At 37.7% G+C, this 15,775-nt stretch overlaps 1 protein-coding gene across 1 annotated transcript; it reads left to right on the top strand.

The window, feature by feature from the left end:
• Positions 1-615, top strand: LOC130956909 (uncharacterized). Its single transcript, XM_057883846.1, has one exon. The coding sequence runs from the start codon at positions 1-3 to the stop codon at positions 613-615; it is 615 nt and encodes a 204-aa protein (XP_057739829.1).
• The last annotated feature ends 15,160 nt before the right edge of the window (positions 616-15,775 follow it).

The raw sequence follows: 15,775 nt of genomic DNA, 5'->3' as shown, positions 1-15,775 counted from the left end.
ATGGCTAGAAATTTTGATGATATGTTTAATGAGGCTTTGTATGGCAAAAGAAGACGGCAAGATAACACAGTCATAGATAATTGGATCGATGAGTGTTTACTCCAAGATTCAGAAGAAGAAGATATCGATAGAAGCTCTATCCCAATTACTCGTAGATGGATCAACAGAGATCGAGAAGCAGGACATGATCGCCTTTATCAAGATTACTTTGCAGATGAACTGGTGTATAATGCTGACATTTTTCGACGGAGATTTCGAATGAGAAGACGGGTGTTCCTTCAGATAGTAGACGCTCTCTCAAACGTCTATCCGTATTTCCAACAGAGGGTTGATGTAACTGGAAGAAGAGGCTTGTCACCACTCCAGAAATGTACAGCTGCGATACGGATGTTAGCATATGGCGTAGGAGCTTATGCTATTGATGATTATGTGCGCATAGGCGAGAGCACTACAATTGAATGCTTGGAAAAATTTGTTGAAGGTGTCATTTCGGTGTTCGAGGATGAATACTTGCGAAAACCCAAACCAAATGACGCACAACGCCTGCTACAAATGGCGGAGGGTCGTGGCTTCCCTGGCATGTTGGGTAGCATTGACTGCATACATTGGCAATGAAAAAATTGTCCAAAGGCGTGGAAAGGTATGTACATGAGTGGTTATCGTGGGGTTGCAACCATAGTGCTCGAGGTTGTAGCATCTTCAGACCTTTGGATATGGCATGCGTTCTTTGGAGTTTCTGGTTCAAATAACGATATCAACGTGTTAGATCGTTCTCCAGTATTCGATGATATTCTAAATGACCATGCTCCGGAGGTAAATTACACTATTAATGGTAATAATTATACTATGGGATACTATTTAGCAGATGGTATTTATCCTGAATGGGTGATGAGCGGATATTTTATACGCTTTTTGGGGGTAATTTCATGTAGATTTTAGCATGTTCTAATTAGTTTTTAGGCAAAAATCATATTTCTAGACTTTACTATGAGTTTGTGTGTTTTTCTATGATTTCAGGTATTTTCTGGCTGAAATTGAGGGAGCTGAGCAAAAATCTGAGTTAGGCTAAAAAAGGACTGTTGATGCTGCTGGATTCTGACCTCCCTGCACTCGAAATGGATTTTCTTGAGCTACTGAAGTCCAATTGGCGCGCTCTCAACGGCGTTGGAAAGTAGACATCAAGGGCTTTCCAGCAATATATAATAGTCCATACTTTGCGTGAAGATAGACGACGTAAACTGGCGTTCAACGCCAGTATCATGCTGCTGTCTGGCGTCCAGCGCCAGAAACAGGTTACAAGCTGGAGTTCAACGCCAGAAACAGGTTACAACCTGGCGTTGAACGCCCAAAACAGCCCCAGGTACGTGAGAAGCTTAAGTCTCAGCCCTAGCATACACCAAGTGGGCCCCAGAAGTGGATTTCTGCACTATCTATCATAGTTTACTCATTTTCTGTAAACCTAGGTTACTAGTTTACTATTTAAACAACTTTTAGAGATTTACTTTGCACCTTATGACATTTTCAGATCTGAATTTTATATTCCTTGGCAGCATGAGTCTCTAAACTCCATTGTTGGGGGTGAGGAGCTCTGCAGCGTATCGATGAATTAATGCAATTGATTTTATTTCTCCATTCAAACGTGTGTGTTCCCATCTAAAATGTTCATTCGCGCTTAATTATGAAGAAGGTGATGATCCGTGACACTCATCAACTTCCTCAATCCATGAACGTGTGCCTGACAACCACCTCCGTTCTACATCAGATTGAATGAGCTTCTCTTAGATTCCTTAATCAGAATCTTCGTGGTATAAGCTATAATTAATGGTGGCCACTCTTGAGGATCCGGAAAGTCTAAACCTTGTCTGTGGTATTCCGAGTAGGATTCAAGGATTGAATGGCTGTGACGAGCTTCAAACTCGCGATTGTTGGGCGTGATGACAAACGCAAAAAGATCAATGGATCCTATTCCAACATGATCGAGAACCAACAGCTGATTAGCCGTGCTGTGACAGAGCATCTGGACCGTTTTCACTGAGAGGATGGGAGGTAGCCACTGACAATGGTGACATCCTACATACAGCTTGCCATGGAGAGAATTTTGCACTTTTCCATGGATGGAATATTACATTACAGAAATTCAGAAGACAAAGCATCTCCAAAACTCCAACATATTCTCCATTACTACATTACAAGTAATTAATTCACGCTCTTTTATTTTTCTAATAATTCAAACTGATAATTTTAATTGAAATCCTGAGTAAGAATAATAAAATAAACATAGCTTGCTTCAAACCAATAATCTCCGTGGGATCGACCCTTACTCACGTAAGGTATTACTTGGACGACCCAGTGCACTTGCTGGTTAGTTGTGCGGATTGCAAAAGTGTGATTGCAATTTCGTGCACCAAGTTTTTGGCGCCGTTGCCGGGGATTGTTCGAGTTTGAACAAACTAAAGGTTTATTTTGTTGCTTAGATTAGGAATATAGTATTGATGCTATAGAGTCATTAAATCTGAGTCCTTTATTCCCTTTTCAACAATTTTTTTTCTAAAATATTATTTTTCTTTATCAATTTTAATTTTTTCGTGAGTTTAGTGTCTTGTTCTAAGTTTGGTGTCAATTGCATATTCTATATTTTTCTTTAAAATTTTCGTATTTATGTTCTTTGTTCTTCCTTGATCTTCAAGTTGTTCTTGTTTATTTTCCTTATTTGATCTTCAGTTTTTCTTGTTCTGTGTGTTTTCGTATTTTTCTTGTACTTTTTCAAAACATTAGTTTTCAAAAATTTTTATCTTTATCCATAAATATAATACATCTTTAAAAACAACATTGAATTTATAGCTCAGTTGGCTAAAGCGTTGGTCTTTGTTCTTGGCAATTGGGCATCTTCTTTTTTTTTAAAAAATCTTTTTTTTCAAAAATAATTTTTCTTGATTTTATCTTGTGCCAAACTTTAAGTTTGGTGTTTTCTTGTTAATCTTTTCATAATTTTCGAAAATTTTATTAAAGTTTTCTAAAAATTTTAAGTTTGGTGTTCTTTCTTTTGTTCTTGGTGTTCTTGTGAATCTTCAAGGTGTTCTTGAGTTTTTCTTGTGTCTTGATCTTAAAATTTTTAAGTTTGGTGTTCCTTGGTGTTTTTCCTCCAAAATTTTCAAAAATAAGGAGCATTAGATCTAAAAATTTTAAGTCTTGTGTCTTTTGTGTGTTTTTCTCTTTCATCATAAAATTCAAAATTCAAAAAAAATATATTTTCTAACTAATTTTAAACTATTATTTCGAAATTTTTATATAAAAATTCAGATTTCAATTTCAAAATTTTTCAATTCTTATCTTTTTAAGAATTTAAAAAAAAATTTAAATAAAATATCTTTTTCAAAAATATCCTAACCACTTTCTCTCTCCTCAATTTTTCGAAAATCTTTCAAACTTTTTTTTTATAAATTTTAATTTTTAATTTTCTTTTTTTATTTATTTTATTTTTAATTCGGTTTTTATTTTATTCTATTATTTCGAAAATTATCTTTATAATAAAATAGACAATATCAACATCCATACCATCTCCCTTGCTCCATCATGGAACTAAGTGGAAATGAACAGTCCAGGAGGACTCTGGGGTTATATGCTAACCCCACTACTGCTTCATATGGGAGTAGTATCTGTATACCCTCCATTGGAGTTAGTAGCTTTGAGTTGAATCCTCAGCTCATTATCATGGTGCAGCAAAGCTGCCAGTATTCCGGTCTTCCACATGAAGAACCTACAGAGTTTCTGGCACAATTTTTACAAATTGCTGACACAGTACATGATAAGGAAGTAGATCAGGATGTCTACAGATTATTACTGTTTCCATTTGCTGTAAAAGATCAAGCTAAGAGGTGGTTAAATAACCAACCTAAGAACAGCATAAGGACATGGAAACAGCTGTCAGAAAAATTCCTGAATCACTATTTTCCTCCAAAACGGATGACACAGCTAAGGCTAAGCATCCAAGGCTTCAAACAAGGAGATAATGAATCCCTTTATGATGCCTGGGAGAGATACAGAGAGATGCTAAGAAAATGCCCCTCTGAGAGGTTTTCAGAGTGGGTGCAATTAGACATCTTCTACTATGAACTTACAGAAAAAGCTCATATTTCTCTAGATCACTCAGCTGGTGGATCTATACATATGAGAAAAACAATTGAAGAAGCTCAAGAGCTTATTGATACAGTTGCCAGAAATCAGCATCTGTACCTAAGCAGTGAATCTTCCATGAAAGAAGAAGCTAAAACAGTAACTGTTGAACTCAGTCCTGTAGATCAGGCTAATGAATTCAATCAGCAATTAGACTTTCTGACTCAGCAGCTAGCCGAATTCAAGGAAATACTACAGGAAACAAGAATGGCTAATAGGAATATGGAAGTACAGTTAAAGCAAACAGAAAAGCAACTGTCAAAACAAATAACAGAAGAATGCCAAGCAGTTCAATTAAGAAGTGGAAAAATATTAAATACCTCACTTCAAAGCAGCAGGAAGCCAAGAAATGAACAAATGGCTACTCAAAATCCCTCTGAGGACAATCAGAGCCCAGAGAGGAATAATGCTGGCACTGAACGCCCAGACCATGCTCATTCCTGGCGTTCAACGCCAGAAACAAGCATGAATCCGGCGTTGAACGCCCAAAGGGAGCACAGTTCTGGCGTTCAGACGCCAGCAACAGATAAGGAGTTGGCGTCTAACGCCACTCCAGCTTCCACCCCTAGCATTCAAACGCCAGTGGGGGATCAGTCACATACAAGTGCTGATAACAACCCTTCTAAAAAGGCTTCCCAACCCACTTCTACAGGTAATAAACCTGCAGCAACTAAGGTTGAGGAATACAAAGCCAAAATGCCTTATCCTCAAAAACTCCGCCAAGCGGAACAGGATAAGCAATTTGTCCGCTTTGCAGACTATCTCAGGACTCTTGAAATAAAGATTCCGTTTGCAGAAGCACTTGAGCAAATACCCTCTTATGCCAAGTTCATGAAAGAGATCTTAAGTCATAAGAAGGATTGGAGGGAAACTGAAAAAGTTTACCTCACTGAAGAATGCAGTGCAGTTATCCTGGAAAGCTTACCTGAGAAGCTTAAGGATCCCGGAAGCTTTATGATACCATGCACATTAGAGGGTACTTGTACCAAGCAGGCTCTATGTGATCTTGGGGCAAGTATCAACTTAATACCTGCATATATTATCACAAAGCTTGGTTTGACTGAAGAAGTCAAACCAACCCGGATATGTCTTCAACTTGCTGATGGCTCCATTAAATACCCATCAGGCGTGATTGAAGACATGATTGTCAAGGTTGGGCCATTTGCCTTTCCTACTGACTTTGTGGTGCTGGAAATGGAGGAGCACAAGAGTGCAACTCTCATTCTAGGAAGACCTTTCCTAGCAACTGGCCGAACCCTCATTGACGTCCAAAAAGGGAAAGTAACCCTGAGAGTCAATGAGGAGGAGTTCAAGTTGAATGTTGCCAAAGCCATGCAACATCCAGACACCCCAGATGACTGCATGAGTGTTGATATCATTGACTCTCTAGTAAGAGAGGTCAATATGGCTGAGAGTCTCGAATCAGAGCTAGAGGACATCTTTAAAGATGTTCAGCCTGATTTGGAGGAATCAGAGAGAATAATAGAACCTCTGAAAATCCCTCAGGAAGAGGAGAAATCTCCCAAACCCGAGCTCAAACCATTACCACCATCCCTGAAATATGCATTTCTGGGAGAAGGTGATACCTTTCCTGTAATCATAAGCTCTACCTTAGAGCCACAGGAAGAGGAAGCACTAATTCAAGTGCTAAGGACACACAAGACAGCTCTTGGGTGGTCCATCAGTGATCTTAAAGGCATTAGCCCAGCCAGATACATGCACAAGATCCTATTGGAGGGTGACGCCAAGCCAGTGGTCCAACCACAAAGGCGGCTGAATCCAGCCATGAAGGAAGTTGTGCAGAAGGAAGTCACTAAATTACTAGAGGCTGTGATTATTTATCCTATTTCTGACAGCCCCTGGGTAAGCCATGTCCAAGTCGTCCCTAAGAAGGGAGGCATGACAGTGGTTCATAATGAAAAAAATGAACTGGTTCCTACAAGAACAGTTACAGGGTGGCGTATGTGTATTGATTATAGAAGGCTCAATACAGCCACCAGAAAGGATCATTTTCCTTTACCATTCATAGACCAGATGCTAGAAAGACTAGCAGGTCATGAATACTACTGCTTCCTGGATGGATATTCAGGTTATAATCAAATTGCAGTAGATCCCCAAGATCAAGAGAAAACGGCATTCACATGCCCATCTGGAGTATTTGCATACAGAAGGATGCCATTTGGCTTGTGCAATGCACCTGCAACCTTTTAAAGGTGCATGCTCTCTATCTTCTCTGATATGGTAGAGAAGTTTCTGGAAGTCTTCATGGATGACTTTTCAGTATTTGGAGACTCATTCAGCTCCTGCCTTAACCATTTAGCACTTGTTCTGAAAAGATGCTAAGAGACCAACCTAGTTTTAAACTGGGAAAAATGTCACTTTATAGTGACTGAAGGGATTGTCCTTGGGCATAAAATTTCAAACAAGGGAATAGAGGTGGATCAAGCTAAAGTTGAAGTAATTGAAAAATTACCACCACCTGCTAATGTTAAGGCAATCAGAAGCTTTCTGGGGCATGCATGATTCTATAAGAGGTTTATAAAGGATTTTTCAAAAATTGCAAAACCTCTGAGCAATCTGCTAGCTGCTGACACGCCATTTGTGTTTGACACAAAGTGTCTGCAGGCGTTTGAGACCCTGAAAGCTAAGCTGGTCACAGCACCAGTTATTTCTGCACCATACTGGACATTACCCTTTGAACTAATGTGTGATGCCAGTGACCATACCATTGGTGCAGTATTAGGACAGAGGCATAACAAGCTTCTGCATGTCATTTATTATGCTAGCAGTGTTTTAAATGATGCCCAGAAAAATTACACAACCACAGAAAAAGAATTACTTGCAGTGGTTTATGCCATTGACAAGTTTAGATCCTACTTAGTAGGATCAAAAGTGATTGTGTACACTGACCATGCTGCTCTTAAATATCTACTCACAAAGCAGGATTCAAAGTCCAGGCTCATAAGATGGGTGTTGCTTCTGCAAGAGTTTGATATAGAAATAAGAGACAGAAAAGGAACAGAGAATCAAGTAGCTGATCACCTGTCCCGGATAGAACCAGTAGCAAGAGCATCCCTCCCTCCTACTGAGATCTCTGAAACCTTTCCGGATGAGCAATTGTTTGCTGTTCAGGAAGCTCTGTGGTTTGCAGACATTGCAAACTATAAGACACAAGGTTCTCCTTTTATAACCATGGAGAGGAAGCATGAAAAGCTTCTCTCACTGCAGAGTCAACCAAAGCCCCCCACAGTCCAACTCTAAGTTTGGTGTTGGGAGGCCACAACTAAACTCTAAGTTTGGTGTTGAACCCCCACATTCAAACTCTAAGTTTGATGTTGGAAGGTCCCAACCTTGCTCTGATTATCTGTGAGACTCCTGAGAGCTCACTGTCTAGCTAAGGACAATAAAGAAGTGCTTGCTGGGAGGCAACCCAGCCATTCACAAAATTTAATTTTATTTGTTTTTGCTAATTAATTTTTACAGGTATATGTCAAAGTATCTTCAAAAGGTAAAATAGCAATTGATTGGATTCACAGAGTTACAAGGGAATTTGGAAGCTCACTGGCGTGAAAAAGCCAGTAAGAAACATTTTGGGCGTTGAACGCCCAAAAGAAGAACCCACTGGGCGTTCAACGCAAGTAAGGGTAGCCATCTGGGCGTTAAACGCCAGAAAGGAGCATCTTCTGGGCGTTGAACGCCAGAAAGAAGCACCTTCTGAGCGTTTAACGCCAGATTGACAGCGTTCTGGGCGTTCAGAAAAACGCCCAGTGACAAAGGACTTCCTGGCGTTCAACGCCAGAAAGAAGCAACAGTTGGGCGTTGAACGCCCAGGAGAAGCAGCAATTGGGCGTTAAACGCCCAAAACAAGCAGCATTTGGGCGTTTAACGCTAGAATGGTGGGGAGGAGGTAAAATTCGTTTTTCTTCACAAATTTTCTAATTTTTATGTTTCAATTCATAATTTCTTGCATAAACATGTTTTAAAATATCATCCTTCAATTCCAAAAAATTTTAATCCTAATTTCTAAAAACACTAATTTCTAAAATCCCTTTTTCAAAAATGTCAAATGTATCTTAATTCATAAACACAAATCTTTTTCCAATCCAAATCTTTTTCAAATCTTTTTCAACTCATCATATCTTTTGGATTTCGAAATTGCCTCTCCCTCTACTCCTCTCCTTTCCTTTCTTTTGCTTGAGGACAAGCAAACCTCTAAGTTTGGTGTGATTTGCCATGATCACTGAGCTAAAACTCATCAAGATCATGGCACCTAAGGGAACAGGAAGAGCAAGGATGTGAACTGAAGGAACTAAAGCGTCAGAAGCTATTCCTTGAAGGACCAAGCACCCCACAGACTAGAGGAACATCTACTTCCCAAAATACAGGTTGTTAAGTTCTAATTTTAAGCTTTAACTCTGTGATAGTATTATTATAGAAATTTACCTTAGAAGTTATATAGAAGTAGTAGTAATTAGCATGTCTATTTTGGTTTTATTTCCAATTAAGTTATAATTTATTTTTCTCATCATCATCAAACATGAATAAAATAGTAGATTTGTAGAATAAAGAGGCAATTTAATTTTTTCGAGTTCTTAATAAGGAAAATTCTACTTATTTATATGTGGTGGCAATACTTTTTGTCTTCTGAATGAATGCTTGAACAGTGCATATTTTTTATATTGAATTTTATGAATGTTAAAATTGTTGGCTCTTGAAAGAATGATGAACAAGAGAAATGTTATTGATGATCTGAAAAATCATGAAATTGATTCTTGAAGCAAGAAAAAGCAGTAAAAAAAAAGAGAGAGAGAAAGAAAAAGCAAGCAGAAAAAGCCAATAGCCCTTAAAACCAAAAGGCAAGGGTAAAAAGGATCCAAGGCTTTGAGCATTAATGGATAGGAGGGCCCAAGGAAATAAATCCAGGCCTAAGCGGCTAAATCAAGCTGTCCCTAACCATGTGCTTGTGGTATGCAGGTCCAAGTAAAAAGCTTGAGACTGAGTGGTTAAAGTCGTGATCCAAAGCAAAAGAGTGTGCTTAAGAGCTCTGAACACCTCTAATTGGGGACTCTAGCAAAGCTGAGTCACAATCTGAAAAGGTTCATCCAATTATGTGTCTGTGGCATTTATGTATCCGGTGGTAATACTGGAAAACAAAGTGCTTAGGGCCACGGCCAAGACTCATAAAGTAACTGTGTTCAAGAATCAACATAATACACTAGGAGAATCAATAATACTATCTGAATTCTGAGTTCCTATGGATGCCAATCATTCTGAATTTCAAAGGATAAAGGGAGATGCCAAAACTGTTCAGAAGCAAAAAGCTACTAGTCCTGCTCATCTAATTAGAATCTGAGCTTCACTTGAAACTCTGAGATATTATTGTTTCTTAATTTCTTTTTATCCTATTTTATTTATCTAGTTGATTGAGGACAAGCAACAGTTTAAGTTTGGTGTTGTGATGAGCGGATATTTTATACGCTTTTTGGGGGTAATTTCATGTAGATTTTAGCATGTTCTAATTAGTTTTTAGTAGAATATTATTAGTTTTTAGGCAAAAATCATATTTCTGGACTTTACTATGAGTTTGTGTATTTTTCTGTGATTTCAGATATTTTTTGGCTGAAATTGAGGGAGCTGAGCAAAAATCTGAGTTAGGCTAAAAAAGGACTGCTGATGCTGCTAGATTCTGACCTCCCTGCACTCGAAATGGATTTTCTGGAGCTACAGAAGTCCAATTGGCGCGCTCTCAATGGTGTTGGAAAGTAGACATCCAGGGCTTTCCAGCAATATATAATAGTTCATACTTTGCGCGAAGACAGACGACGTAAACTGGCGTTCAACGCCAGTATCATGCTGCTGTCTAGCGTCCAGCGCCAGAAACAGGTTACAAGCTGGAGTTCAACGCCAGAAACAGGTTACAACCTGGCGTTGAACGCCCAAAACAGCCCCAGGCACGTGAGAAGCTTAAGTCTCAGCCCCAGCAGACACCAAGTGGGCCCCAGAAGTGGATTTCTGCACTATCTATCATAGTTTACTCATTTTCTGTAAACCTAGGTTACTAGTTTACTATTTAAACAACTTTTAGAGATTTACTTTGCACCTCATGACATTTTCAGATCTGAATTTTATATTCCTTGGCAGCATGAGTCTCTAAACTCCATTGTTGGGGGTGAGGAGCTCTGCAGCGTCTCGATGAATTAATGCAATTGATTTTATTTCTCCATTCAAACGTGTGTGTTCCCATCTAAAATGTTCATTCGCGCTTAATTATGAAGAAGGTGATGATCCGTGACACTCATCACCTTCCTCAATCCATGAACGTGTGCCTGACAACCACCTCCGTTCTACATCAGATTGAATGAGCTTCTCTTAGATTCCTTAATCAGAATCTTCGTGGTATAAGCTAGAATTGATGGCGGCCACTCTTGAGGATCCGGAAAGTCTAAACCTTGTCTGTGGTATTCCGAGTAGGATTCAAGGATTGAATGGCTGTGACGAGCTTCAAACTCGCGATTGTTGGGCGTGATGACAAACGCAAAAAGATCAATGGATCCTATTCCAACATGATCGAGAACCAACAGCTGATTAGTCGTGCTGTGACAGAGCATTTGGACCGTTTTCACTGAGAGGATGGGAGTTAGCCACTGACAATGGTGACACCCTACATACAGCTTGCCATGGAGGGAATTTTGCACTTTTCCATGGATGGAATATTACATTACAGAAATTCAGAAGACAAAGCATCTCCAAAACTCCAACATATTCTCCATTACTACATTACAAGTAATTAATTCACACTCTTTTATTTTTCTAATAATTCAAACTGATAATTTTAATTGAAATCCTGACTAAAAATAATAAAATAAACATAGCTTGCTTCAAACCAATAATCTCCGTGGGATCGACCCTTACTCACGTAAGGTATTACTTGGACGACCCAGTGCACTTGCTGGTTAGTTGTGCGGATTGCAAAAGTGTGATTGCAATTTCGTGCACCAAATGCCACATTTGTCAAATCAATCTCAAAGCCACAAGGGGAGAAACGCAAGTTATTTGCACAATACCAAGAAGGGCAAAGAAAAGATGTGGAGCGAGCATTCGGAGTGTTGCAAGCACGCTTTGCAATTATGCATGGTCCAGCTCGTTTTTGGGAAAAGAAGAAGCTTGCCAACATAATGAGAACTTGTATTATATTGCATAATATGATTGTTGAGGATGAAAGAGACACTTATGCAGGAAATTTTGCTCAGGGCTTAGAGTATGATGATGTCGAAAATGGCTTATCACAACTTCAGCTGGGAGAAGAAGATTTCGCACCATACCATCAATTTTTCCAAAGAAATGCCCAACTTCGAAATAGGCATCAGCATAGACAATTGAAAGAGGACTTGATTGAACACATATGGCAATTTCACAATACTTGTCGTCAACTATAAAGTTTAATTATGTTTTTTTTGTATTAAGTAATTTTACAAATTAGTGTAACCCCGAATTATATATTGTGTATTATTATTATATATGAATTTATTTAATATTAATATCTTTTAATAGTGAATTATTTATAAATTTATAAATTTAAATTACATTATTAAAAAAATTAATTATATTAATTTCAAGCATTTTAATTAATTAATTAAGTGAGACCACAATAGGGACTAAAGTTAGTTCCTCCTAATGGAGAAGAGAGAGATGTTTTGAGTTACTATTTCCTGACTCAAAAACTGATGTGGAGTTACTTTTTATGATAGGTGGGCCATAAACAGGGTTGGAGTCTTATAACCAACTAAGCTACTCCACTTTTACCTTGATTCCATATGAAATTGATTTCTATCATTTTTAAAAAATATACTTGACCTTGTAAACATGGGAGTTGGCCTTGCATGTGAAAGACTGTAAGATCACATCATAAATTGCATCAGAAAGTTCGATCCAGCAGGCCAAATTTTGATATTGAAGGGACCGTGACGTGATGACTTAGCTTGAATGGTCTCCTCTGCAACCACAATGTGTGATTCTGTATGTGTGGATAATGACCAGATGATTGCATTTTGACCATTTCATTTGCAGAAAATCAATCAAGTTTCAACTGCTCCTATAATAAATTAATAATAAAAAAAAATTTGTGTACATTTCTTGTGATTATTTTTGTGTATATTTCTTTTATATATTTTTTATTTTTAATATTAAAAATAACTAATAGAAATTAAAAAAAATACAATTTTTTCCTTTTACTAGTATAAATAACAAATATATAAAAACAATATAAACTTTATTTTCTAATACTAACATTTCTATGAAACTTACTGTACTGCATAATATAACATACAGTGATATTCCAATAATAACAAGAAACAAGATCTTACTCTTACACAATTATACTTGTCTCCTACATGGAGCAAACACGACAACCACAATCTAAAGCTTTTCTTGTCGTCCTCCTCATCCTTACCCATGCCACCTGCTTGATCCATTGCCGAGTTCTACCTTCCTCTCCTTCTCCTTCACTCGCTCCCGCACCCGTGCGTTTCATCCTATTTCCTATAAAACATGTTATGTGAATTAAAATTAGTCCGAATATATTCATATATAAATATATATTGTTTAATTTATTTTTAATATATAATTTTTTTAATATATATTTTATATTAATGACTGATTTTTGATAGTTGATTTTTTATACATGAAAGTTCTAATTATTATTATTTACACTTAGTTTATTGTGTGTCTGTTTCTTGCTCGGTAAATTTAAAAATAATCCACTTTCAGGGAAGCGTTGTTGGTGGGGCAAAACCAAGGTGGGGGTCAATTCCGGCTACATGTCATTCAAAGTGCAACCAATGCAGGCCTTGCGTCCGAGTCGAGGTCTCAATCAAAACATTGACAATGCAACAGAATGAATACTATCCTATTGCTTGGAAGTGTATGTGTCATAATACCATATTTTCACCTTAATTATAGTATTATACTAATTAATTAGTAACACTGCACCATTTCCCCATTTTAGTTTTTTCGTTACAGTTCATAACAACTACCAATTGTTTCACTTCATATTAGTATGTTACAAGTTTGATATGGCCAATCCAATTTTATTTGAAGATAAACTAACGTGTTTTTCGATTCATCTATCTCTAATAAGATCACAGATATATACTAAATACTATTGCTTCATTTTTTTTAGCCAAAAGGTTTTCCGTTATCTAAAGAGCAGAATTTCTAACCGTACGGGCGCAAATTAAACTAGCACTAGGGACGCTTCTCTAATAAGATGGATCTATACACATGGGAGGGAGTTTTATGATTTTTTTTTAATTAATCTGAGTTAAGGAACACTAACATTCAACCTCTTGGAGCTGTTGTTAAAATGTTCAACCGAGGAATTTTTAAGCCCCGTCATCAATTCAAACGTAATAATCGATGATCTGTTTTAAATTTCAATGGTACATACTTTGTATTAAACTATTGCCACCCAATACTGAAAATGAACACCATAACAAGTTGAATAACTTAGTAAGAAACAAATGTGGGCCCCTCGTACATCGAAATTGGCATGCTATGGAGGAAATTAGTTACCAAACAAGATAGTAAATATGAGAAGAATCGTTAGTTTGGCGAAGCTGGGTAAAACTCACGTGCGTGATTCTTATAACTTTTTTTAACTTAAGGATACAACTTGTGGACAAATAATTGTAGTCAAGTTTGGAGCCCTGTGCTTGTTTCTTTGTTTGTTTGTGAAATAGAGATGGGCACGTTTTTGAAAGTGGCCATGACCCATGAGCTGTTTAGCTTGATCTTACTGACTTGCCATCATGCCATGGCCGCCAGCAGAAAAGTCAAAGGCCCTGTTGAATCACGCACGAAGTTTCAACGACTCTTGGGGCTTTGCTAGCTATTACAAAAAAGACAATGAAGCGTGGGCCATCATCGTAGCAGCATAAATAGACGTGTGTGTGTGTGGAAGGTCAAAAACCAAAATCGAACAAAAGGTTATATAGTGTGAGCACGAGAGAAGGAAAAGCAAGCAATGGAAGGTTTGATTCCATATATCATTGATGCCATCAGGGATAAGAAACAGAAGCCTAAACGGAGCTTGAGCCGTTCAGACAGTTACCATTTACTTTTGGGATCGGATTCCTTCGGCAGCTCTGAGTTTTGGGGTCAGCAGCCTCATAATCACACTCTTGCTGTGGCCACCCCGAGAGGCAGAAGCAAAGGGACACCCCTTGCTTCTATTCCCAATAATGCCCCCAATGTTTCTCAATATCATCATCCTCTCAACAATATTCGCAAACGATACCCTCAATCCTCCTCCTCGTGATGTGCTGAGTCCAACAAAGTAATTCTATTTGATTTTCCTTTTCTTTTTGGGTCAAATTCTATATATATAGAATGTGTATTCTTTCATTTTATTGATTGGTTTAACATGATGAGGAGCTACTATCATTTGTAATGTAATTCCTACAGAATCAACCGTAAACAACACCACTTGCTTTGGTCTGCTGCATCAAATGCTTTTTGTTTCAATAGTGGAGCAATTGGGTGACTTTCTATTTCCTTTACACGCGAAAATATACATGTAAATGTAATACTTATTTGTCAAACATTGATTTATTGAATGATAAAAACTTGGACCTGAAAATGGCATCAAAACAACAGAGCCGGGAGAATATGATTAAACATAAGAAATGTCCAATACATTAAGATGTACAACATCAAGGTTATCTAAGAAATCCTAGGATCCTATTACATTTGAAGCTAGTCTAACAGTGTGATTAGCAACTGTATTACACATCTTGAGAATAAAATTACGCTGAAAAGAGTTAAATGCAATAATGATGCTCAAACTATTTCTTGCTATCTCAGCTACATATGCTATGCTCCTATCCTTCATTCCTTGCTATCTGGATATCCCAATAAGTCGCTTAAGTTTTCCTTCCAAAGGTGAAATTGACCCCAAGCATTGTTGACTTTAAGCCATGATGGTCTACCTACCCTTCATGGTCCTGAACTGCTTTCCCAAGTCCATATCGGTTTTGTTTTTTCAAAATCTGTAAAATCAGTGTTAATCTTTATTGATTTTTCTGGGATCTTCATTGATCCTTCTGGAGTTCTGGGGGCGTCACCCACTGTTTTACTGAGAATGTGTTGACTAATTCTTATTAGAAGGATAATTAAGAAGATGAATTAGAACTTTAAATTATTACTCTTTTCTGATTAACCTGCACAAAATGATCCTTGTTTTTTTGTTATATGCTCATCTTCCATAGTTTTTTCCACAAGCGTTTCAACTTTTTTTTTTGGGATGATTTTATGATTGATATGTTGAGCTTCCTAGAGTGATGTTTGCTTGTACATTCAACCACAGTTTGAATGCGCTTTTGACTGTGAAGGGTCTCTTTGGTCCTGGTGCCCACATTAGATAACCTTCGGAAGGCTGAGTGGTTAATAGAATGTTGAGAATTTCTTCTGCATCGTCCTAATTAGAGGTGGATATTATTATTTGTTCATCCGAAGTTCTTGGAAAGTTGGATTTTCTTTTATCAGCTGTGCAACATGTTGTATGAGATTGATGTGCTGATGTGATGTCTCTTACACCTTATGTCCT

Source organism: Arachis stenosperma, chromosome 10 (genome assembly GCF_014773155.1).
Source record: "Arachis stenosperma cultivar V10309 chromosome 10, arast.V10309.gnm1.PFL2, whole genome shotgun sequence".
Taxonomy (NCBI): domain Eukaryota; kingdom Viridiplantae; phylum Streptophyta; class Magnoliopsida; order Fabales; family Fabaceae; genus Arachis; species Arachis stenosperma.
Note: the sequence above shows the minus strand (reverse complement) of the source record. Positions and strands in the feature narration are given on the sequence as shown.